We start from the raw sequence: 23,170 nt of genomic DNA on the forward strand, positions 1-23,170 counted from the left end.
TCAAAGATCTGATGACTTATATGTCTTCATCAAATGTCTCCACCAAATATATAAAGAGATTAAAATGTTCTTCCACTTTAAAGGTATCACACCAGTGCATTTTCAAGTTTGTATGAGGTCTAGTGAAAAATGTTGCTCTTGTTTACTTCCTAGAAACCAGGTAGAGATCATTATATTATAATTAGTCTCAGGGGAGCTGCCCATTTCTCTTTGTCTTCAGGCTGCATTTCTCTTTGTTTGCAGAGTCCAAATTTAAAGCATCTCAAAGAGTCAAGAGACTGGGGATAAGGAAACATGGCAACTCCCGAAAACTCTAACCAAACAATGGCTATTCAGCGTGGAAGAAAGTCTACTTTAGACACAAAGATTGATGTTAGGAAGTCTTTTGCCCTGGCCTGATGGGAGTATGCTCAGTTAGCTTGATGTAGTAGCTGAAGACCATTGCTTTCATAGCAGTAAATGACAACTGCTCTTCCTCTGGCCTCTGCAGTGTGTGCAGTAGATGATCTCCACTTACTGGGACCCTATGGAGAGGCATTTTCTATCCCCTTCTTTCTGGAGAAAGGCATTTTCCATGCTCAAAATGCCACTCCTTCCATTGCCTTCTCATTACATCATTTGTCAAAGAGAGGTGTTGGTGTATATAACATGCATAACGTGTGAATAACAAGATGGGATAAACCCCCCAGACCTCAGCTTATAATTGGAATAAACAAATGTGGTTGGAAGCTGCCTCCAACGTGCTGTACTGAAACCCTGTGATTTACAACAAACTCCCATGTTTAAGGGCCCTGCTTGGTGTCTGGCATCTGCCTTTAGATGTCCTCAGACCTATCAGAAGGATACTCCACAGTCCAGTTCAAGTTAGCAGCACAAACAAATAAACAAGATTTTGTGTTCTGTTGGTGACTGTTAAGGCATTGTTTTTAAATACTAATAGCATCTAACATATCCTATGTATCTTCAGCTTTCTCAAGTCTTGAATTAGAATCAAATAGCTGTTGGCCTTTTGACTGCCTTGCCTGAGGCATACTAGGTAACGTCACATGGGTAGCTGATGCAACATATGTTTTACTATCTGGGAAACTGGTTAGCAAGAGAACCTTTTTCTTATTAGCACATGGTGCACTTACATGACATTATTATATATTTCTACTTTACAGATTTACAGTGCCAGCAGAAAGACATTAGCTAAGCTAAGCAAAACAGGCAATCAGCATACTCGTCATACTGTCCTGAAATAACACGTAGACCTGTTTAGATACATTGGTTTCCTTTGTGAGGAGAAAATATAGCAGACTGAAATGTGCAAACCTGTGTTGTTCTGTGGAAATTCATGGAAAGGATGCTCTGGTTAATGTTGTCATACATTAAACTAGAATTCTGGCAGAAAAAAAAGGTTTGTTTTTTTTTTTTTTTATTTATTCTGGGTGTCTATATTGAAGGCAAGCTAGTTAATTTCTGAAAATTAATACCACTGTGTAAAGCAGTGATTTTATTCTTTCTCCAGTTACACTCTACCATCCGTACATACACTATCATGCCAGTATTCATTTATTCATGCTCTGACATTGTGGTAGTGTCAAATCCATCAGAAAGAGGAATTGTTTCAGTAGTAGTTTCACGACTTGGCTGATTAACAGAGATCAGACGAAGCAGCCTAACTGTGGAAACCACTACAGCATGTAGTTTTAACAGCTCTTTAGGGAGCTAGTTAATGAAAGAATCACTACAGAAACACATCCATGTGAAAAAAGGAGCATTCTCATACAACACTCAGAGGATATGTCATAAGTGGAAATATGTTCATAATTTCTATTTACTCATAGCTGTAATTACCATCTGCCTTAAGAGTACCTTCAGTCTTTCTCAAAGTTGCTTAGACATTTCCTTTGTCACATTTCTGCACAGACTAGATCCTGCCTTGTGATTTCTTTCTTATTCTTCTGTAAGAATTTAATTATCTATTCTCTGTGTGAAGAAAGCACCAGCATTCCCAGAGACCTGAACCTCCCCAGCCTGCTTGGACTGGCATTCATCTGATTCATGTTCTTACTTATTTTTGCCATCTGTCTTCAAACCAGAGTTCTTCACTTTTAAATTCATGCTGTTTTATATGTTGCCCAATAATTTTTAACTCTTAAAAAGCTATTCCTCTCTTTTGCTGCAGTGTCTATGAGCCAGATAGAAACGTGCTGCGAAGGAAAGAATGGGAAAGGAGAAATCAGGAGGCCCAGCAGGAGGATGGAGCATTTAACCCGAGTTACTCCCTCTTCAGTGAACCATACAAGGTAGATGCTTCCCAGCTGGGTGGCTCTTTCTTTATTCATTTATTCCACAGTACAAAAATACAGCCTGCAGAAGGCGTTGTCCAGGTTTCAGCACTGTCCCACAAGTGCTAGCCTCACAAAATTCACAGAGAACGTTTATGGTTCATTGAGAACCGGACTTTGTGTGGGTGTGTATACAGATATATATATAAACTTCTTAGAATGTTCAGCAGCACACGAGAATGAAATAAACTATAAATATCCTAACAATATTTGAGATGGAATTAAAACCAGGAGGTGAAGGTGACAGTGCCCTGTTTTTGCAACACTTTGAAAACAAATGTGTTTAAGTTCTGTGTGAAGGTCAGCAATACAGTAAGCATTATGCTCTGGCCAAGGTTAATGCAGTGAAATATCTTGGAGTTCACCTTTTTCAACCAAGCCTTTGTGAAAAGGTATCCTATGGGGGCTGCTCCCCTCCCCAGCCTTTGCCAGCATGTATCAAAGCATCATCATGTATCCTGTGCTGTGCCCTTCCAGAAATGTCCAAGTTACTGTTAAAACCACCATCTTGTGAAACCTTTCCCTCCATGCAATATCACTTGCCTTTGATGTTTTGGGTGCTTCAGTGCCTCTTTTCAGGAGTCTTATTTGGGATTTGGCTCTTGGCTTCTACACCAGACTTCCATGCTTCAGAGTTTCTGCCTGTGCTCCAGGGTCATCCTTTAGCTTGCTGCTCTTCCAGGTTGCTGTTTTGTTTTTTTTTTCTAGTCTCTAATAAGAAAGATCAACCACTTTCAAACCATGTCCCTTAATGGAAAACAACTGTATGCCATGAAGCTGACCTCCAGCTGCCGGAATTTCAGATTCACTACAAAGCCATTTAGAATCCATGGCAAATGTCTTGAACTCTTCAAGACTTGACCTGAAAAATCTACTTTGAGACTAGTTTAGGGCTAACTGATGAAAAAAGGCCTGAAAAGCTTAATTCAGTTGCATCTTGTCATCTTGTGAGGACTCTGCTGCAATGGGGACTTAATAGTTTTCCATTTGGTAGATCCAATCAAATAGACCTCTCAAAACAGGGCCTGTCATTTTTCTAGGTCCCCAATACCATCATGTCTGTGGTACCTCCATTGGTAATACTGAAACTAAAATCACTTTTAAGAGTGGTATAGTTGCAATATTTTGTAAACTTTGATTATTACTTGTGTGCCAGTGTACTGACTGTCATGGCACAGACTGCATGTATCATAGACATACCAGTAGTTTCTGAGCAATAGTGTCTGAAGGCATTTCTATGCAACCACAGTATAATTCCATCAGCTTTAATAGGAGTGGATGAAAAATCATTACCATCTCTAGAAGCAAAGTGGATATTGAATGTCATGGCTACACTGGCAGCCTGAACTTATCCAAAACAGTTACGAACCTCCAGTGTGGGGGTACAGAGCTGTGACATGGACATTTTGATTAACCATGGAGAGAGGCTAACTGCAAAAGAAGAAACCTTTCTGCAAAAGCAAAACTGAAACACAATCTTACTGTCTTCAAAGATCATGTTCAGGTTTTGGGTTTTTCCAGAAGGGAATGAAGTTACAGCAGACATTCACTGCAAGGTCTGATTAAATTCAGTGTTCCTCTGTGCAACTTGAGAAAGGGAGGTAAAGTCAAAGGATTTGCACTCTGAAGGCCATATCTGAAAATCAAAGGCTTACTGGAAATCTCTTAAATCTGATGTCCTTTCTCACCTTGACATGTATCACTACTCCTGTAACGTCAGATTTCTGAAGAATCCTGACTCTTTGGGTTGCCCTGTATCCTGTTCAAAGTATCCATAGCAACCCTTTATGAAGGATTACAGGAAATCCAGTATCTTTCACTTAAAATGTCTTTTAAAGGGGGTGAAAAAGTAGGGAATTAGGCCTGGATATTTTCTGGACAGAATACCTTGCCTCATTAACTGTATCAGTATTTTTAAGGAAGAAAAAAATCTGATGGCCTTCCATGCTACCATCTGTTTATTTTTTAGAAGTGTTGGATCTTTCAATCTTCAAATGCATGGATTCATCTTGCATTGTAGAAGAATATCAGAGCACTGTAAGTTAGAAATGTTTGCACAAAATGCTTTTCTTACTTACTCATTTTGTGACCATGTTTTCCCTAAGTGAATGATCAAATAAGGCCAGCAATATTTCAGAGCAAATAATAGGACAAACTGCTACATCTAAAGCGTATAACTAGTTACCTCAGATTCTGTCTTGTTCCCATGAGGAGGTAGGTGAACTCTTCTGGATGAGATCAGCTCAACGCAAAATCTTCCCACCTCAATTTGTACCCAGTGTATCCAGAAGGAATAAACAACACCAACTGGTCACCAGCATGTTCCGTGGTACCAGCATTAGATCAGTTTGCTGCTTGTGGTTATCTGAGATCTGCCAATATGAGGTGTCTCTGTGTAAGCGTCACATCACAACTATATAGAAGAAAACATGCTAACATTTCTGGGCTGGTGATAGTCTACAGGTAATCTGCCATTAGACTTTTATTTCCTTCCCATCCAAATAGCAGCCTTCAGAAAGAATGGGCCTTCTGTTAGGGAAGTCGGACTTCCTAGGGGGAAAACTTGCACATAAATTCTTTTGTGTTCATGGACCTAGAATCACCTGGGTGGAGAGCTGCCCTACAAACTCTGTGCTGTAGGAGACTTGCAGGTGTAGGGGGCACCATTCAATTTGGTAGTTCTTGTCACCATGCTCCCATCAGGGAAAGAAACCTCATACACGTTTGCTGAATCAACCTGAGTGCCCAAGGGCAGATCTCCCTCCATAGAGGGAAATGGGAAAAAGATCTCTCTACAGGTTATCTGCATGAGGTTGAAGATCCACCAGCATCATAGAATAGATCCACTGGATAAAAAGAAAATTTTCTGTGCCTTCTGGAAAATAAGTCTTCTGGTTAAGGAGATGCCCAAGCGTAGGAGCCATTTCCTTGATCCCAGGAGACACATGACTTTATCTCCCACCTTCTTTGTTCTCAGATGTATGTGATGCTTCCCACTTTCAAAGCATTTTTAATGGTTTCTTCTTCAGGAAATCAGTGTGATTCCTGTGAAGGAACACCCTTTTTAAAAACCATTTGCTGTCTGTGAATTAATGTTTAGTATTTCTTTTCATAGCAGGTTATTGTCCTTGTGAAAACAACAGCTGCCTATGCAGAAAGAAGACCAGGCTGTAGTGGTTAAGCCATCGTACTCCAAGTTTGCAAAGTAGTGTTGCAGGTGCAACACTTCCAAGCTTTTCTCTTTCTGCTTCCCTCCAATATACATTATTAACATATATTTAACTCTGTTAGCATTGTAACAAATGCATATCAGAAAGCTAGCTGCAATGTATTATACATATTTACAAGGTAGTGTCCTTGAAATTTAGGGTGGACAAGTTTCAAGCAAGACAGGACTGCTTCTATTGTCTGACTTAGGAATGCTTCACCTGTAGTCCTCTGAAAGGTAGTTTGTGACAATCACTGCACTCATTGATGGGGCTTTTTCATTTGGATTCACTCGAGGTTCTTTTATAGGAATCCCTAAAAAAAAGAAGATTCTGAACTAGAGGAGTTTGCCTTATATTTTTGTTTGAATGACTCAATTTTATTTAAGGGCATAAAACACCCCAAAATATACCAGTTTTCCAGAGTAACTGATATTGCTGCTGCATCTTTCATATTCTTCCTATACCTTTAAGGGAGTCTTCTCCACTACCTTTACTCCCTTCTTTTTCCTTCTTTTTGTTTTCCTCTAAAACAGCGAGTCTTAAGATGAAAGCTTTGTCTTCTGAAGTCAATAGGAGTTTTCCTCTCCAGACCCCATGTCTGGAAGAGAGAAAGGAGAACACCACTGGCTCTCTTTACTATCTTCTTCTGAAAACATAAAGTGAAAGACATCACACACCTGAATCTTGGCAGGGTTCAGAAAAATCTCTGCTGCATAAATACTAATGATACACCCTTTTGCTTACAGTGGCTTTTTAGAGAAAGAATTTTCAATCTTTTCCAGTACGTTTTATTTGCTTTTTTTTATTTCTTTGTGGAGCTTCTGTCTTTTCATTCAGGACGGATGATTATAAAGATCATGATTATTCTTAAAGGGGCAGGAGGGTGGCTGTGTTCCCCCTGTTGCACATAGAGAGCACTAAGCAATGTGAAGAATTTGGGGAGTTCTGTTCACCTCTTTTGTTACAAAAGGAGAGTGCCCTGGAGACGTCCTGTAAGAGTTATTTCAAAGAAGGGGCATAATCATCTGTAGTTTTCCCACTGTCCCATAAGCTGTCTTCAAGTCACCTCAGAGTATTTGGTTGGCTTAGACTGGTAAGTTTATTCAGTGCTGGATGTGCCTTCCCAGATGGCATGTGAAGGAAATTGGGAATGCAGTGTTTTCAGTCGTGGCTGAAGGAGAGCTTGCAGTGGGCTGTAAGAGAAGTTTTATCGTGATCAGATTTAATCCAAATCATTCTGTGTAGTTGCAATAATAAATTTTCTAGTTTCCAGGTAATATGCTTTAACTACAGCATGATACCAGTGATAGATTTCCTTTTTTATATACTCTAAGGCCCTTTATAGCTTTTCCAGTTCAGAGTAGATTTAAGATGTTGACAAGTGTCTTCAGAGACAATAAGGATTTTCGATTTCATCCCTCAACACTGCTGCTGAATAAGGCAGTGCTATTTCAGTAAGGATTTGAGCAAAAGCATGCAGGGAATTTTGGTTTTCTTACGTTGACTGTTGCAGAACACTCACTTTTTGTTTTGCAGACTAACAAGGGGGATGAGCTCTCAAATCGCATCCAGAATACTCTGGGCAACTATGATGAAATGAAAGACTTGTTAACTGACCGATCAAACCAGAGCCACCTTGTTGGGGTTCCAAAATCTGGGATTCCTCAGACATCTCTCCCCAAGCCTGATGAACATCTTATTGCAGACTCGAGACCACCACCTCCTCCTCCCATTTCCAGCACTACTTCTTCCACACCAGCAGTCCTATCTGCCCAGCAAGGCAAAAGCACCACAATGGGTTGGCAGAAGGCTGGGCACAGTGCCCCTTCAGATGGCCAGCAGAGAGCAAGCAAGCATGGACACCGGTTGCTGGAGTCACACAAGGGTGACTTCAAACTTGCAAACCCAAAATCCAGTCTGGATAAACTAAAACGCTATGCATCGAGTCCTACTTCCTCTTCTTCCTCCTCCAATGCTTCCCAGCAAAGCTCACTGAGGGCCACACTAGGAGACAATGTCAACAGGTTGCAGCAGCCAGCAAAGCTCAATTGTAGCTCAGAAGGCGGAGCACAAGCGCAAGAGAGGCCAGCAAAGCATGGTGGTGGCCACTGCGTCCAAAACTTCCCACCGTCTCTTGCTTCAAAGCCCAGTCTGGTTCAGCAGAAACCAACAGCTTATGTAAGGCCAATGGACGGTCAAGATCAGGCTCCTGATGAGTCTCCAAAGCTGAAGTTACAAGCAGAGACAACCAAGTCGTATAGGGGAGTGCCTTCTAACAAGCCTGATTCAGCCAGGACCAAGTCAAAGATAGCCAAGTTCAACATTCCTAAGCAGGAAGGGGTAAGTGATTTTATGCTTTCTATGACTTACCCCTTTGGATGGATGGACAGTGTTTTACAACTGCAAATTGCGTCTGTCTCTTTACACATTTTTAACATATTGGTTTGTATGTTGAATTTCTTTTTTAAACATTGATATAGCTTAATGCAAATAGCAGCCTCACAGTACTATAAAGGTATCTCAGCAATGAAATGCCCACTGTCTTTGGGACTACAAAACCTCATACAAAATGCCGCATTTTCTGTATCTAATAGTATATGTTATTTCACTGAGTTTTTCCTGAGTGTCTACATAAAAAGTCTGGATAATTTTAATTCCCTTCTTGTTTTGTTGCTAAGCAGGTGTATTACTTCTATCTGTTTATATTTCTTTAACTTCTTTCTCTTTGGCAATGATTAAACTAAATGCTTGTGATCAGAAATAGTTCGGCCACCCTCATGAGGTCAAAATAGTTTTGCAATCTAAATAAATTGCTTAATATGAAACTTGTGGAATAGATGAGAATTCTTTTAGTTCATAGTATCTGTTTCTGTTTCAAACCAATTTCTGAAAAGATTGAAGTTTGCTTCTGAAGAATCACCATCTGTAGAAACTCAGCCGTGCTACAAGTATGAGAACATGTCTGAAAAAGCCTCTAGATAACATTTCTGTTATCAGCAGTAGATATGAAAGATTTCTGCTTGGACTTATTTTATGTTAATTTGCTTCACATTCCATTTATGCCAGTGGGACACCTTGCTTTATCACTTATATAGTCTGTGATTTCCTGTTTGATCTTTTTAGATGGGGAGGAAATGGTTGGTTTTGGCAGAATAAAAGGTGATTTTTAATTTTTTCTGAGGTGCATTCATAAGCCTGTTTGCCAATACAAAGTTAGTCACATCATCTCCTCGTGCAAATCAGTAGAGCTCTCATGACTTAATTTATAGTAATAATAGGACTAAATTACTCTATTTGGCTGAATCACTGCGACTTTGTCAGAGAAGAGACAACGACTGTTTACTCTGATTTGACAACTGTGGTGTGTCTTGAGATGTTTTTAGTCTTAACATTTTTGTTTCTGGCAATGTTAAATGAGAGGAAAAAATCTAATTTTGGGGGAGTTCTGTGGCCTTTTAATGCCTGTTTTTCACAAATGGAGTTGAGCATTGTATTCCCCCTTTGGTACAGCTTAGGAAGGAAATCTCTCTGAAAGCAATTAATTATCTTAGCAATTTTAGGCGTTATACTCATGTGGTTTTTCTCTACGGAAAAGTTCCATCAGTTCCAAACAACACATAGGTGACATGTTGTTCCTGAAAAGGGGTTGTTTTAGGCTCTTAAACCAGATTTGATAAGCAATTTAGCATTCACATACTGCTGTAATTGTGCAGATAGATCAGGTAATAGCAGATACTAATATCCATTTAGCTATTATTACTTCTTTCTTGTGTTTCTACCTGCAAGTGGGAAGTATTGTTACAACTAAAGATGCCTGTGGCAATAGCCTGGATCTTTCAGATTTTCCACCTTTACATGTATGCAGTGCTCTAAGGACTAGTTTGGGAAGGAGTTTTGATAGGCAATCATTTGTTTGTCTGAAATTCAGGATTTACCATTTACATTCCAAATTTGCCTACCTCAGGAAAGAAAAATTTCATTTGTTGTTTGTAATCCATGCCAACGCATATGGCTAAATTTATACTACAGTTTCTAAACATGTAGTGTAAATGGTTTTGAGATTTCATTAAACCAGCTTGCTTAGATCCTGATGGCAATGTCGGCTGTGGTAGGAGAGAGTGGACTGCAGAGTAGCTACTGAGGGGTTTACCAACTTCTCACAGATTTTATGGGATGAAGTATTAATGAAACATTTAACTGAAGTTGAAGGAGGTGGACTAAAACTATTTCCTGGTAAATTAAAAAAAGAGCCAAACAATGAAAAAAAAAAGATGGACAAATTACTCAGAAGAAAAATATTAGGTGCTACAGGTGTTTGGGTTTGAAACTGGAGCTAATGAAAGACAATGTTTAGATCTTGTGTTGGAGGACTGTGAGTCCTGGTGATAAAGTGCCCAGCTTTTTTTTCATTTATCCTGACTTTTCCTTTGTTCTAACATTTTCCATCCCCACTGACAGAAGATGAAACTGGTAACCCACTGGTAGTGCTACAGGGATAAATATTGACCAAGACTGAAAGTTTTCTCAGTCAGTGTTGCTTAATCCACCCTCTCTTTAATTTTCAATCATACTTTTTATTTCAAAATGTTTTTCCATTCTTGTTATTCATATCATACATCTCAGTACAGTTTTGTAAGAATTTCCATGTGGGCTTTTTTAATTTTCTGCTCTCAAACTTCTCCTTTGCATCAAATTCTCACTGTTCCCTATCAGGGACAGAAGTTTCACATTGCTCTCAGCAGAAAAGCTGTCATGGTCCTGCAAACTTTTGCAAGCAAATGGGGCCTCTCTTGTTCAGAGTGGGGCTAAAGGTGATGGCCAAGAACGACCTTGTATACATACTGGCTGTGGGAAGAGTAGCGATGCCATACAGAATGATTATGAAGGAAAGCAGTATGACAACAGTGTCTGGGAAGCTGTATGGAAATAAGAGAGTGGCAGTAAAGCTGCCTAACAACAGCCAGGAGAATATGAGAAGCAGGAGAGGGAAAGAGAGCTTGGGTACAGGGTATCTGGAGTGCAGGTGGTGGAATGAAGCTCTATGTCTGCTGAAATAAAAGGTGTGTGACTGAAATGGGCTAGATAGGGAAGGTAGTGTGCTCTGGGGGTTAGTGTAGACAGCATTGTGAGGTGTTGCTGGCTCAGGGTCAGCTTGTTGTCTACCAGGATCCCCAGGTCGTTCCCTGAAGAGCTGACAGCCAGCCAGCCAGCCCCAGATGACAGCAGTGAGAAACGACCATTTCCCCAACTCCTGCAGATTTGAGGCACATGAAATGATGAGCACTTCTGTGTGTGTTTCAGTTTTATTTTGAACACCATATGACTATAGGCAGCTTCAAGTTTCACAGAGAAAACCAGGAAACAAGCATATATTGTTATAAATCTCCTGATTTGCAAGTCCACCTACTAATGCATTCAAGCTGAGTCCTCTGTTTCCATGCACTTGCATTTAGGTTATAGAACTTTAGAGAGTCCACCAGTATAGCTGATACCGATGTGCTTTCATTTATGTTTATCAGTTTGAAGGAACCATCAGTGGAAAAATAAACGCACAATAAAACAAAGTTCAGCTTCCTGTAAAAACTGAAGAAGCAGGTGTCACATAAAGTGTGTGTGTCTTCAGAGGGATACAAAATTCCCTTCTGTACCTCCCTTGAGGTTTTCAGAGAAACAGGGCACAAAGTTGGCTGCGGTACAGTTATTATTCACTGGAAGTAAAATCACTTGAATACAAATTATAGACCATTACATTTCAATACATGAAGAAGGTTGGTTTTTAATGTAGTTCAATACCTCATTTAATGTTTTTAATCAGTTTTTGAAAGCCTTCAGTATCTTGACACAGACTGAAGCTTACTTTTTTTTTTTTTTAATTGTTTGTATGAGAATAGCTTGCACAGACCTGTGTGTGGAAAAGTAGCGGTTACCCATTTGGGAATTTAATCCTTAGGAGCCAGGCTCATCAGTGTTAATTAGAATCCATATCCAACCTCCTGGTCCTTCCAAACTTGTCATACTTCCCTGTAGAAATGATAGCTTGTCATCTCAAGTACAGCTGTTTCACATTTTGAACCACTTAGAAATCATATTGCCGTAGGTAAAACCCCACTGTAGTGGATATAAGGGAAGAGAAGTTTGATACCAGGGTATAAAACAAAAGTGGCAGGAAAGTAAAGTGCCTTTCTTTTCAAATATTTTGTTGAGTGAGACAATAAGAAAAATGTAAGATAGCAAATCATGGGGTTTATATCTGAGCTCTGTTTTAGAATTTCATCTCATAGGCTGCATGCTGCTTTATTATCACACTGAAGTAGCCTTACATATTGTCCTTTGCTTACTTCTGTAAGGGTTATGGAGCAAGGAAATTGAGGTTGTATTCACGAGCAACTAGCAATCTAATGATAAAAAGGATAGATTTGGTTCTGTTAAATTTGGTAACACATTTAGGTGACATTTACATAAGGTCATCCTGAGGACATGTTCTTATTCCACTTCATGGAATACTTACACAACTTCCTCTGCAGCAGAAGCAATGTAAAATGTTGATTTTTTTCCCCCTTTTTTGCCCTGATCTTACTCGACAAATTCCTATTTGTCTGGATAAGATATTCCCTGCAGTCATTCTTGTTCGAATGGCTATTTATAGCTATCAGCATCTGGCACAAGCACTAGCAAGCATTCTTTAAATCTAACTTTTTTTCACCTATCATTTCTATCCCATATATTAATGGGAAGCAAAAAAACCCCACAACTCTTCACTCCTTCTGTTTGCTTTCTCTGAAAAAAAAAACCCTCCCAAATGTGGACTTAGTGTCAGTAATTTGTTTAAAACCAGACACTTTTAGGGAGAACTTTGGTATATAAGCATGGATAAGTAGTTCCATTCTAGTTTTAAAGTGAAGGTGGAAATTTATATGTAAAAAAACAAGTGCAACTACATCTCATTTGACAACCAAAGCTCCAGTGTAGACTAAACTGGGAGGATGGTCATGCTCAGTGCATGCTGAATCGATAGGAAAATAGAGGGGACACAGTGTCTCATGAGGAAGTAAAGCGGTTTAGAGGAAATGTGAGCAAGTGCTGTTCCTCAGAGGCATGATGCCACCTTTCTATTGCTACAACAGAGCCTGTTGAACTGTTGCAGGACTAAGACTTGCATCCAGATTTTTCTTCTCTCCTCTCCAAGGTGTTCAGTTCTATTCCCAAAAGGCAGAAATGAGAATAGAAGAGCAGTGGAAGATGCTTTTAGATAAAAAGGAAGGGAGATTTTGAATGCATTGACAAAAAGGTCCAGATTTCTTCTGGCACTGTCCTAGGACATGCCCAAAGAGGCTGGAGATGTAAGCACAGAGTTAAGTGCATTGATACTCCTTTATCATTTATCAGCTTTATTGAAGAATTGCAGTGCTTGAGAAGCCAGTTAGCAATCACAGCACTTGAGTACTGTGTGAGCCAGTTGTAGATGTTTTCTTTCCCAGATGTTCATGGGAATGAGTTAGCAAGCTGCATTAACAAGAAGACACAGCTCAATTGATCCCTGTAATGGTACCACTGACCTTCTCTACAAATAAAGGATGTTTTCCCACGTTAAACAGGAAGAACCGGACAACAAGAGCAGTGTGGTGCAAAGATCCCTGCTAGTCATAGGTTATTCAAAACCTTCGAGTGTGTCTGTGGGAGGGCTGTGCATTACTGCCTGGTTTTATGTAGGAGAGTTCAACAGACTAGCACTGCAAAGAAAGAGTGTATTAAATAGAGTGGTGCTTGAACTGCTTTTAACAAGTGTAGCGGAGACCACAATGCACAAAGATGGATTTTTGGTATAGTTTTCAAATTGTGACACAAGCCCCTGCGTTTCTCAAATTCTGCAGTCACCAAGGCACACTGTGACTGCATGTTCAAGCCATTTCATTGAACACAGTGGGCCTAATCTCTCTGCTTATTCTTGCATGGCAGCTCTTTTAGAAGGAAAATACTGTTTAAACACCTTTACTTGACTTTTAGAGCTCTCTAGTTTTACTGTTTTTTCCCTCCGTGAAATAAGTTTCTTTTCCCTTTTGAATTAAATATCAAACTCTTTTTTTCTGGGAAAGCACTAGCTAAATGTATCTATAGGTTTTGGAAAATAAAGAATTTATTTACATAGAGCCTAAAGGTTTCTATATGGACTGATTACCATATGCTATATGCGATGTTTGTTGCTATGGTGAATCTCTTGTTCCTCATTGTTTTGTCCTGGTAGGATGACTATCATCAGGGAAAAATCTCTTGAAACTGGACTTAGACTTCTGACTGTGAAGGGAATTCTTTGACGTATGCACCTGCCTTTTTGCAAATTTTCCCCTTTGTTCTTTTCTAACTATTGAAAAAAATATTTTGAACAGTTTTTCATCGTCTCTCTTAAGTCAGGTCCTCCTTTTACAAGACTGGTTTCTCCATCTTTTCTGAAGCTTTAGACAACCACTTTGGGGGTAAGGAGATGTCAGTGGTTGTAAGAATATGGTTCACTTTGAGAAAAGTGCCTTTCCCCCCACCCACCCCTACCCTGCAGTGGATGGTTTGCTTTATGAATCAATCAGCCTTGGAGTTGATACAGAAGTGCATGCATAAAAATGTCCACAGCCCTGTATAATTGCTTCTTCAGTTCCTTTTGCTAAACACTAAAGTTATTGATGAAGGAAATAAGATTTCTAGAACTACAAATAGCAGGTTTTAATTGCACATTTTGCCTGATTTTTTTTAATCCATTGTAGTTCTTATGATGATGATAACTGCATGTAATAAAAATTCTCCCTACCAGAAACAACTAGTCTAATAGACCTCCTTTGTGAAATGCGCCTCAGAAGATACATGCCATCGCTATCACTTTTCCACCTTTAGCCCCATTAACATGGATTGCTCCCAGGCCTGTAAGGGTATTCTGCAGCTGGAGAAAGCCGTCCTTTTCTGCATGTGGCTTCAGAAGCTGAACTGCGGCACAGCAGTCCTGCAAGCAAGCGTCCTCAGTGTGAGGTTTCAGCTGAGCATCTCCTCATCTGTTTAATGTCTCCTTAAACAAAGGGGTGCTTAGAAAGGGTTAGAGTCCAGACAGAGAACAAGGGTAGGCTTGCTGTGGAATTCAGATTACCAGTGAAATACTTAGACACATTCTGCCTCTCAGACCTTACGTTGCATAACACTAGAGCGTTGTATCAGTGTGCAGTCAGGTGTGGAGTCCAAGCCCTTGTTGCTCCTGCAGAGCACTTATTAATGCCAACTGACATACTCCTTTCCAATAATTATGGCAGGGTAGAGCATTTCTGTCTATTCTTTGTCTTCACAGCTATCTACAAGGGATCATGTAGGATGTAAAAATGGTTTGGGGTATTTTACTTTTTTTAATATCCATGAAAAATATTTTACTGCTTTATTCTGTATTTCCCCCCGTCTCTCATGAATCAGAGTGACATGAAACTGTCACCACAGAACATACTCATGGGGGTCAGTTATGACTGATGAGCAAGGAAGCCAAAGGAAAATACAACAAGCTTCACAGATCACTGTTAATTCCAGCTAAATAAATAAAGTACATGTGTCACTTGATGTAAAAGGTTAAAGAGGTCAGACCTCCAGTAATTGTTGTAAATGCATCCAGCCAGGCCAGAAGCAGTTATACTCTTTATTGTCGGTCACATATTCACTTACAGTAAATGAAGACAAATATACCCTTAAATATCTACATATAACATACTTTATTCATCCTGCACATCGTAAAGTTGTCATTTCCGTAGCACTTTTGAATATGGAAGATCTATCCCTGTGGTATCACAAAATAGCTTCCTAGAAAAGTAATTAACAGAAGGATTTTTTTTTCTTTTTTTTTTTTAAGTTCAGAAAGATAAATAAGGGAGGCGTCTGATTTCCTGTCACTCTTGGTTAGCTTTGTATGAAAATGGATAGCTTCCAAATTAAAGCAGGCACCGGTCTGTCTGGAGAAAAATGCATCTGTAAAGAAATGTGTACATTACATGTTCATGTAGTTCCAAATCTCTTAATCATATTTTGGATGTAACAATCCCGTGTTCTGAAATATGATATCTTTTTTACTTTATGAGTTAGAACCAGCATGCCAGTAAGGCTGAGGTTGCTTCTTATGTGATTTAGGATAAGCATTTGCTTTCCCAAATTCCCTCAAACATGTTCCACTCTCTTCCCTCCCCTCCAGCATGTTTCTCTGAGCAACGAAGGCTCAGTGTGAGATGACTTTACACTACATTTTATTCAGAAGAGAAATACACAAAAAACATTCAGGCCAGTGAGCCATAGGGTCAGGAATATTGAGATCCAGCATTTCGTTTCAGAACCAAAAACTGCTCTTCATATTCCTCTGCATTTACTGCAGAGGCTTACTGGCTGTAAGGAAAGCTTGTGTAGCTAGAAAGAGAGGAGAACCAAGAATATTTCTTGTTAACTCTTATCACTAATACACGTTTAAGGTGAGATGGAATTCGAAACACTCACTGTGCTTTGTAACTACCTTGAAATGAGATGTTGAAGATGATGGGGATTTTTTCTTGCACATGCTAAAGATTATTAATACTCACATACCAGAACATTAATCTATTGTTAATAAAATTTTGCATTTATTTAAATCTACTTGTACAATTGCATTCAGATGAAGGTATAGCTTTATGTGACTGCTACAACTTCTAGACATGAAGTAGAAAAAGGGGAAGACAGCTGAGAAACTGTTGATTACAAATGCAGTTAAAACTTATACTAATACAAAGTATATAGAATAGCTGTGATTTGACAGTTATGCACTATTTTATAAGAGGCCTTCTCCAATTTTAATTGCAATCTCAGGGGCATCTGATACAAGAAAACATATTAGCTTCTTAATTTCTGATTGTGTGGAAGTATCAATCCTGAGTGGAAGTATGCTGTCTAGAAAAAAGGCATGGGATAGATGACCAAGTGTGATGTAAAAAGGACAGTTTGAAAAATACCATAAGCAGATAATGAATGTCTTTCTTGCACCAAACTGTGAATGTTTAGCATGCAGGAAAAGTTATACATAGAAGGAGAGGCCATAAGAATGAGCCTGTCACCATAACAGTGGAGGAGTCTGAGAAAGGAATTATGTGGGAGCCTAACAAGAAAAAAATGAAATTATGCTTTGAGAAACTCATGGAAAAGGAGGGGTTAGTCATGGCCTAAATTACTGTCCTCATGAGAGGACCATGCAATGTGAGAGGGACAGTTTAAAAAGTACCATAAGCAGCAGTCGTAATTTATGGTAAAGTCTGCTAGGCAAGATATTCCAGGAGCTTAGAGATGGCTGAGCAGGCCCCGAAACTTCGGGGATTTTGCTCCAGTGTGTTCCCATGAGGAAACCTTGGGAGTACCCTTCCTTCTCATGCAGATCCTACTCCTAGATAGGAATGGACCGATGACCAGAGAATACCCCTGACAAAGAAACAAACTGCACAATTGCAGTCATTTCTGAAGAAGCTTTTGCTCTCCCACAAGGACAAAACCAGTGGCCATCACCTTCTTCACATGTGATGTCACCGATCTGGGAGGAAAACACATTATCCATCTCCCCCATAAACAGTATGGCAGTATGCACAAAGCTGAGCTTGGGTGTAGGCATAGCTTCTGTGGGAGGTGGAAGAGGTGAAACCTCACACTCACACAGGATGTGCAGAGCATCTGCCTCTAAACAGAGCTGATGTCTTCTGAAATCCAGCGGGTCTCTCCCAAGCCTCTCACCAGAGGGTTTATAGATTCTGATAATCATGGAATCATAGAATAATACATTCTTATCAATAAACCAAAGTCACTGTGTTTTTTACTACTGTGATCTGTTCCATTCAGGAGTTTCAAAGCTCTTAATAAGCATTAATGAGAGCTTGGAAAAGAATATGTTAAATCTGGTTACATAGAGCTAGCTGACGTGCAGGCAGATGGAGATGCCACTAGCAGCTACACCACAGAGTCGGTGTGCTCCCCTCAGCCCCATTTGCCGGTAGTCCTGGCTAAGCGACCAGCTGGAAAATTATGTAGGAGGCTGGGGTAGAGGACAGGATGGTGCAGTCAGATCACACACGTTATCCCATCCCGAGACCAAGGCTGAATACAGTCATAGCTGGCCACAGACTCAGAGCAAACACAGCCAAGGGCGAACCAGTGTCAAAACAGAGAACAAAACTGAAGATATTGAGTCCTCAGTTCTGTGTTCTGTTGGCTCTGCTGCAGCTTGCCATGTAGCAGAGTGGACTGTAACTTTGTGCTGGAAATGGAAGTTAACACCGAAGCGTAAGTAAAGGCTTCTTGCTAAACCCAGAATTAATGTTTCCCATTGTATTTCTTCCTATCATCTAGGTCACTTGTGGCAGAGACAGTTCCTGAGTGATTATGTCACTTGTGGTTTACCACTTCCACCTGAGTTACTCACTGCACATGCTCCACTAGAAATTAATAGGAGTTTTGCTATTGCATTCAGTGGTAGCAAGATCAGGCTTTGACAGGGATGAATATTTCTTTTCTGCATTCTATGAACTTCCTTTGATCAAGAAGATATTGCTTGAGGGAAGACAGTCTTTTTTCTTCGATCTTTGTTTTGTTCCGGAAAGGGTCATCTAATATTTGTGGTTGGTTTCTGACATCGCTATTATTTTGGAGAAAGTCAGCAGTAATAATACAGAATAACAGTTGATGGTAGAAGGTAGTATTTGAATTCAGAAATGTTACGCTGCATCAATCCATGAACTTCAGGACATATCTTTAAAGCATCAAAGGAGCTTCTTGACCAGTGTGAGGTGCTTGAGTCATTTTTAGTCTCTTGTAAACTGAAGTTTCTAGCTCCCTGGTCAGAATTAGTTTCCTTACCAACTTTTCAGTCAATAAATCTACTTGAGTGATTTCTTGGCAGTTGCACATTAGGAATTATGGCATATCCCTGCACATAACTTACAGAACTATCTCAATACACAGAGAAGGGACCATAAAACACGCCAAATGGGGATTTCTCAGATATGCTAATTGCTGCTATATAAAGAGCACTGTCTAAAGAGCTGACACAGAGGAAGTTCAACTAAAAACTACCTGCCACAAATCTTTAAAGGTCCACGGAGGAGTGAGTCCTGCTACTGCTGCTTCATGGCAAAGCTCCATTGAGTAAAGCCTTTGTAGCTTAGCGAACTCTGGCAGGGAGGACCGGAGGCTCCATGTAGGCCAGTGCCACAGCCAGGCAGGGGCAGGGTCAGGGGCAGCATTCTGCTACCTGCAAGAGCTGCTGCTGGCATCGGGGCCACGGGGGTGGCAGTGTACCGGTGTGGGAGCAATTCCCACTTTTTCAGCTTCTCACTGCCTGGGTGCATTGCCCAGGCTGGAATCTCATCTGTCCTAAAATAGACCCAAATGCAAGTGTAATTTATTTCTCTCTAAATGGACTGGATCACATTTTCTGTTCCTATCTTCTCATGTACAAGCTTGGCTCCCAAAATAAAGCTACTGTTTTCCTTACAGTGATTTTTTTGGTGATTTTTGTGTGTATTCAAAGCACAGGCTAGTCTAACTAATGGACATCCGCTACCTCTTCTGAGAAGCTCAGGTTTGCCATTCAGTGACAGGAAGATACCACCCACGTAAATGATCCTCCAAATTTTTGGTCAAATTTGTACTATGTTGACATCCACGCCAAACTTTGAAAATTATCTCCATTATTTGTAAAACACTGTGGACGAATTTACATCTTAAAGGGGGAGATACAGTTCAGCAAGTGTGTTGCAACCAGGTGTGAATTATACTCTCGCAGCTTTTTTAAATGACACACTTTATGCACTGACTACAGATAAGTATTTTTGCACAAGGTGGAATGGGGCTGGATCACTGAACTCATTTTAAGTAGGCCATTACACATTGCTGCTTAATACTGATTTTAAGTCACTGCGCTTGAACCGTGTGCCTTAGGTTGACCTGGCAGACAGAAGTCAAACATAGCTGCTCCAGTGCTTCTACTGATAACACCTGTACACTTGTTTTCTTAAACAAGTGTTCTGTACTATTTGAGAGATGCACAACCTGTTAAAGATAGTAATTAATGTGGAAAGATGAAAACAAACAGTGATTATTCAATAATTTTAAGAAAGAACATTTTAAAAATAAATCAACTAGACAAATCAAACAGTATAAAATTGAAATGCACCTTTGCAGGCCCTGCTAATGAACTGATGAGTATCAGTTTCTAGACAGGCAAGAAAGTCTGCTTAATTTAAATAAATAAATAAATTCAACTATTTGCTTCCTTATTTTAAAATCATGGTTTGGGGCATGATCACATAATATGAACAAAGTAACTTCAGTGCAGCCTGTGTGGCTTGCAAGACCAAGCAAACTACAATTAACTTTAAAAAGACAAATTTGAACACTAAAATAAACAAAATATTCTGCCTTCCAGGTGTGACTATCTTTTAAACATGATAATGTCACCCTGTGAGCCATTAAACTGTTATCAATGATCAGGCTGTGCACTTTCTAATGATTACTGTGGAGCTGAAAAAGACTCTATAATGTTCCTTCAGTTTGTTCATCATTTTTGTTTGATAATTGTCCTAAAAATCAATGACAGCTACTGAGTACAGAAATTTGATTGAACCAAGTATAAATATAGGCAGCAATTTAGGCTGTTCTTACTCAATAGGAAAATGTCTTTGGATAATAAGTGGATTCCTATCTAAATTCATGAGTTCTTTTATGACATTTTGGGTTAAGCCTGAAATAGATTAATCTTTTTCTGATAAAGTTGCATAAGCTGTGATTTCTCTGGTGACCACATTTAATTGGATATTAAAGAAAGTGCTTATCTTTACGCCAACAGGTTTTATAAGCTGGATTTCACAGATTAAGTAACAAGTAGTAGGCACACACAAAAAAATATTGATTAAACCATGATATGTTCAGATTAAAAGTTAGACCATCTTGATTTCGGTAGGCTTTTTGAGATGCAGGACTGCAACTGCGGGTTAAATGTACAGGATATAGAGGAAAACTGCAGGATGGTGCCAGAGCTGTGAGGACAGGTCTGTGTATTCTTCCTTACCCATATATTCTTCAGCAAATGTACAGTAGGATGGTTTTCTGTTGGGGTTGACAAGAAGCTTAAATTCCTGATAATGCTTTTGAAAAGCTTCAGGTCGGGATTCATTATGCAAAGTGCTGCACAAGCACATAGCAAGAGCTATCCTGTGATAGAGCCTATCAGCCCTGGAAAGGCAGAGGAAAGGTTAACAGAATCTTGGAAAGTAAATTAACCTATCTCACCTGAAGAATGGAAATAGGGGCAATGCTGAGAAAAGTACCCAAATGGAAAGACATAGATGGTGTTTGGGAGGTGGAAGTCTTAATAGGGTGAGCAAAGACCACACTTGGGAGGAAGAGGGAGATGACGAGAAGATGAGGTGAAGCTAAAAGCACAGCCCAGCTGTATGGGAAACATTTGTTTGGTACTCCTCTTGCTGGAGTGATAAAAGAGCTCCAGAAGGGCATAAGATAGTTAGGGCTCATTGCATTTCCTTTTAATGATAATGAAGGACACTCTTTGGAGCCAAAAGGACACTTTTATCCCAGAGAGGAGCAGGACATTTGAGGAATTCATTTGGATGGCTTGGATGTGTGTGTGTGAGATTGGTGGAAAGGAATACAGCAGCTGTGCAGAGTAAGACAGGAGGGAAACCTCCTGCGAGGAGGAGTGTGAGCCGGAGGCATTACAGGGGGAGGAAATAAATGAAGGCATTTGTGTTGAGTAAGCTGTGCTAAACCAAATGATGTGGAGCTCACGCTAATTGCCATTTTTTCCCCACTGGTATGACATATTGTGAATGTGAGAACAAACTGATGCCTCACTATGTAATCAAGTCTACTTTTGACTTTCAGCGCATGGAGCTGGCAGCCCTCTCATAGCATTTTGTTGTTTTTCCCCTCACATACGGGACAAGAGAATTGCAGTAGTGCTCTGCAGCCAGCTCAGGAGCTTGGACAACCCTTTCCTGGGGGATTTATTTTGACTTTGGTAAGATCAACCAGGAAGAGGTGCAGTGTAGCCTGGTTTTGGGTTTTTTTTCCCATAAATAAAACTTACCCATCACACAAAGCATGTAACTGTTCCAGAGCTAATGTCAGACTTGGAAATTGTAAATGCTCATGGAAGGCTTTCTACAGCGGGTTGGCAGGGGCTGGCAGTGCTACAGGTGCCATTGCCGAGCAGGCTGCAGTGACTCCTGGCTGCTTGCATTGTTTGGCTGAGATTCAAGGCGCAAGGTGTTAAAAATCCCAAGTGTGCTACTGAAAGATAAAAATGGAAAGTAGTTCCACTGAGTAATGGGGACATGCATAATGGCCTTGTGCTAATTTCAGTCTGGGGTCACCGGGCCCTCTCTTTTTTGCATAGTTGAAATAGCTGTGTCCAGATGATAAAGATGTTGACAATTATCTTCTCCATCCTCTAGAGACCACACAAAGCTAAGCTTTTTCCTTTTACTTTCTCCTCACTTTCTTTTATTCCTGGCTTGTCACGACTTCTGACACTGGCGTGAGGCTATTTTCTAGAGGAATTTCCTTTGCTTTCTTGGCTTTTGGTAATGAAATAATTTTGTTAAGGAGTTTTTCTTTGAAGCCTTATTTTTTTGTTAAGAATTTTAGAGCCATGTTCTTTTTGCTGCCTCTCACAAAACTCAGCTAGTAAATTAGCAGCCATTATTTCCACCTAGGCTTCAGAAAAATGGCAAATTACTTAATTTTTTTTTTTCTGACTTGTTTTACCTCCAGTAAAACAAGCACTTCCAATAAAACACTGGGAAGGGGATGATGAGCTTCAAAGTTTTGTTGCTTTTAGAGGTCAAGCCCTGGGTCAGGGGCTACATCAGCTAACAACCATGTACACTGGTATCTGCAGCATGAACGACAAGGGAAGTCTGTCAGCTGCCACAGGCTGCCCTCAGAGATAAGCTGGGATTCATCCTAGTGCCCAGCTGGGAATTCCCATGGGTGCTTGCAACCTCTGCTGTTAATAAGCTGGTGTCATGCTCCCTTTGAAGTCTAGGCAGTGGTAAACTATCATGTGACCAGCTTGGAGACTATGGGACTTTTCTTAGTAGAGCTGTATCTGTTTTTTAAACTTGTGCAAAAACATAGAGCACATGGGTAAGCACATAGTGTACCCTTAGAGGCATGGTTTGCAAGAGCGCTGTTTGCATGTAAACCTCATTTCTCCCCTAACAAGTAGACCTATGGAATTGTTCAAGGATGGGCAGATTTCTATAAATGTCTCTGCTCTGTCAGCATGGCAGTGCTGAGATTGAAAAGGCAGTATCTAGACTAGTTCAGAATGTTTGTGTGTTGCATTTGTACATATCATGAACAAATAAAGGAAAAAATCTCTACAGGTATAAATTGGCCTCTCGCCACCAACACTGGAGTTTTATCTCTTTACTTGCTTGTCGCTTATTAGATGCATAGAAGTCACCCAAGTAAATTCCCAGTATCCATGCACCCTAACAGTAGTTTAATCTCTGGTAAAGTCTTTGGAAAATTCATGTATACAGATACAGCCTTTCTAAATTGCCAACACAACAGCAGAAGCTTAAG

General features: G+C 40.0%; 1 protein-coding gene across 1 annotated transcript in view; it reads left to right on the forward strand.

The window, feature by feature from the left end:
- Window positions 1–23,170, forward strand: part of AFF3 (ALF transcription elongation factor 3) — a 321,016-nt gene that overhangs the window by 46,820 nt on the left and 251,026 nt on the right. The window contains exons 2-3 of the mRNA XM_034074643.1: window positions 2,171–2,291; window positions 7,079–7,882. Of these exons, the coding sequence (XP_033930534.1) occupies window positions 2,171–2,291; window positions 7,079–7,882 (925 nt within the window). The remainder of the gene's footprint in view (window positions 1–2,170; window positions 2,292–7,078; window positions 7,883–23,170) is intronic.

The sequence above is a fragment of the Melopsittacus undulatus genome, chromosome 2 (assembly GCF_012275295.1).
Source record: "Melopsittacus undulatus isolate bMelUnd1 chromosome 2, bMelUnd1.mat.Z, whole genome shotgun sequence".
In the NCBI taxonomy this organism is placed as follows: Eukaryota; Metazoa; Chordata; class Aves; order Psittaciformes; family Psittaculidae; genus Melopsittacus; species Melopsittacus undulatus.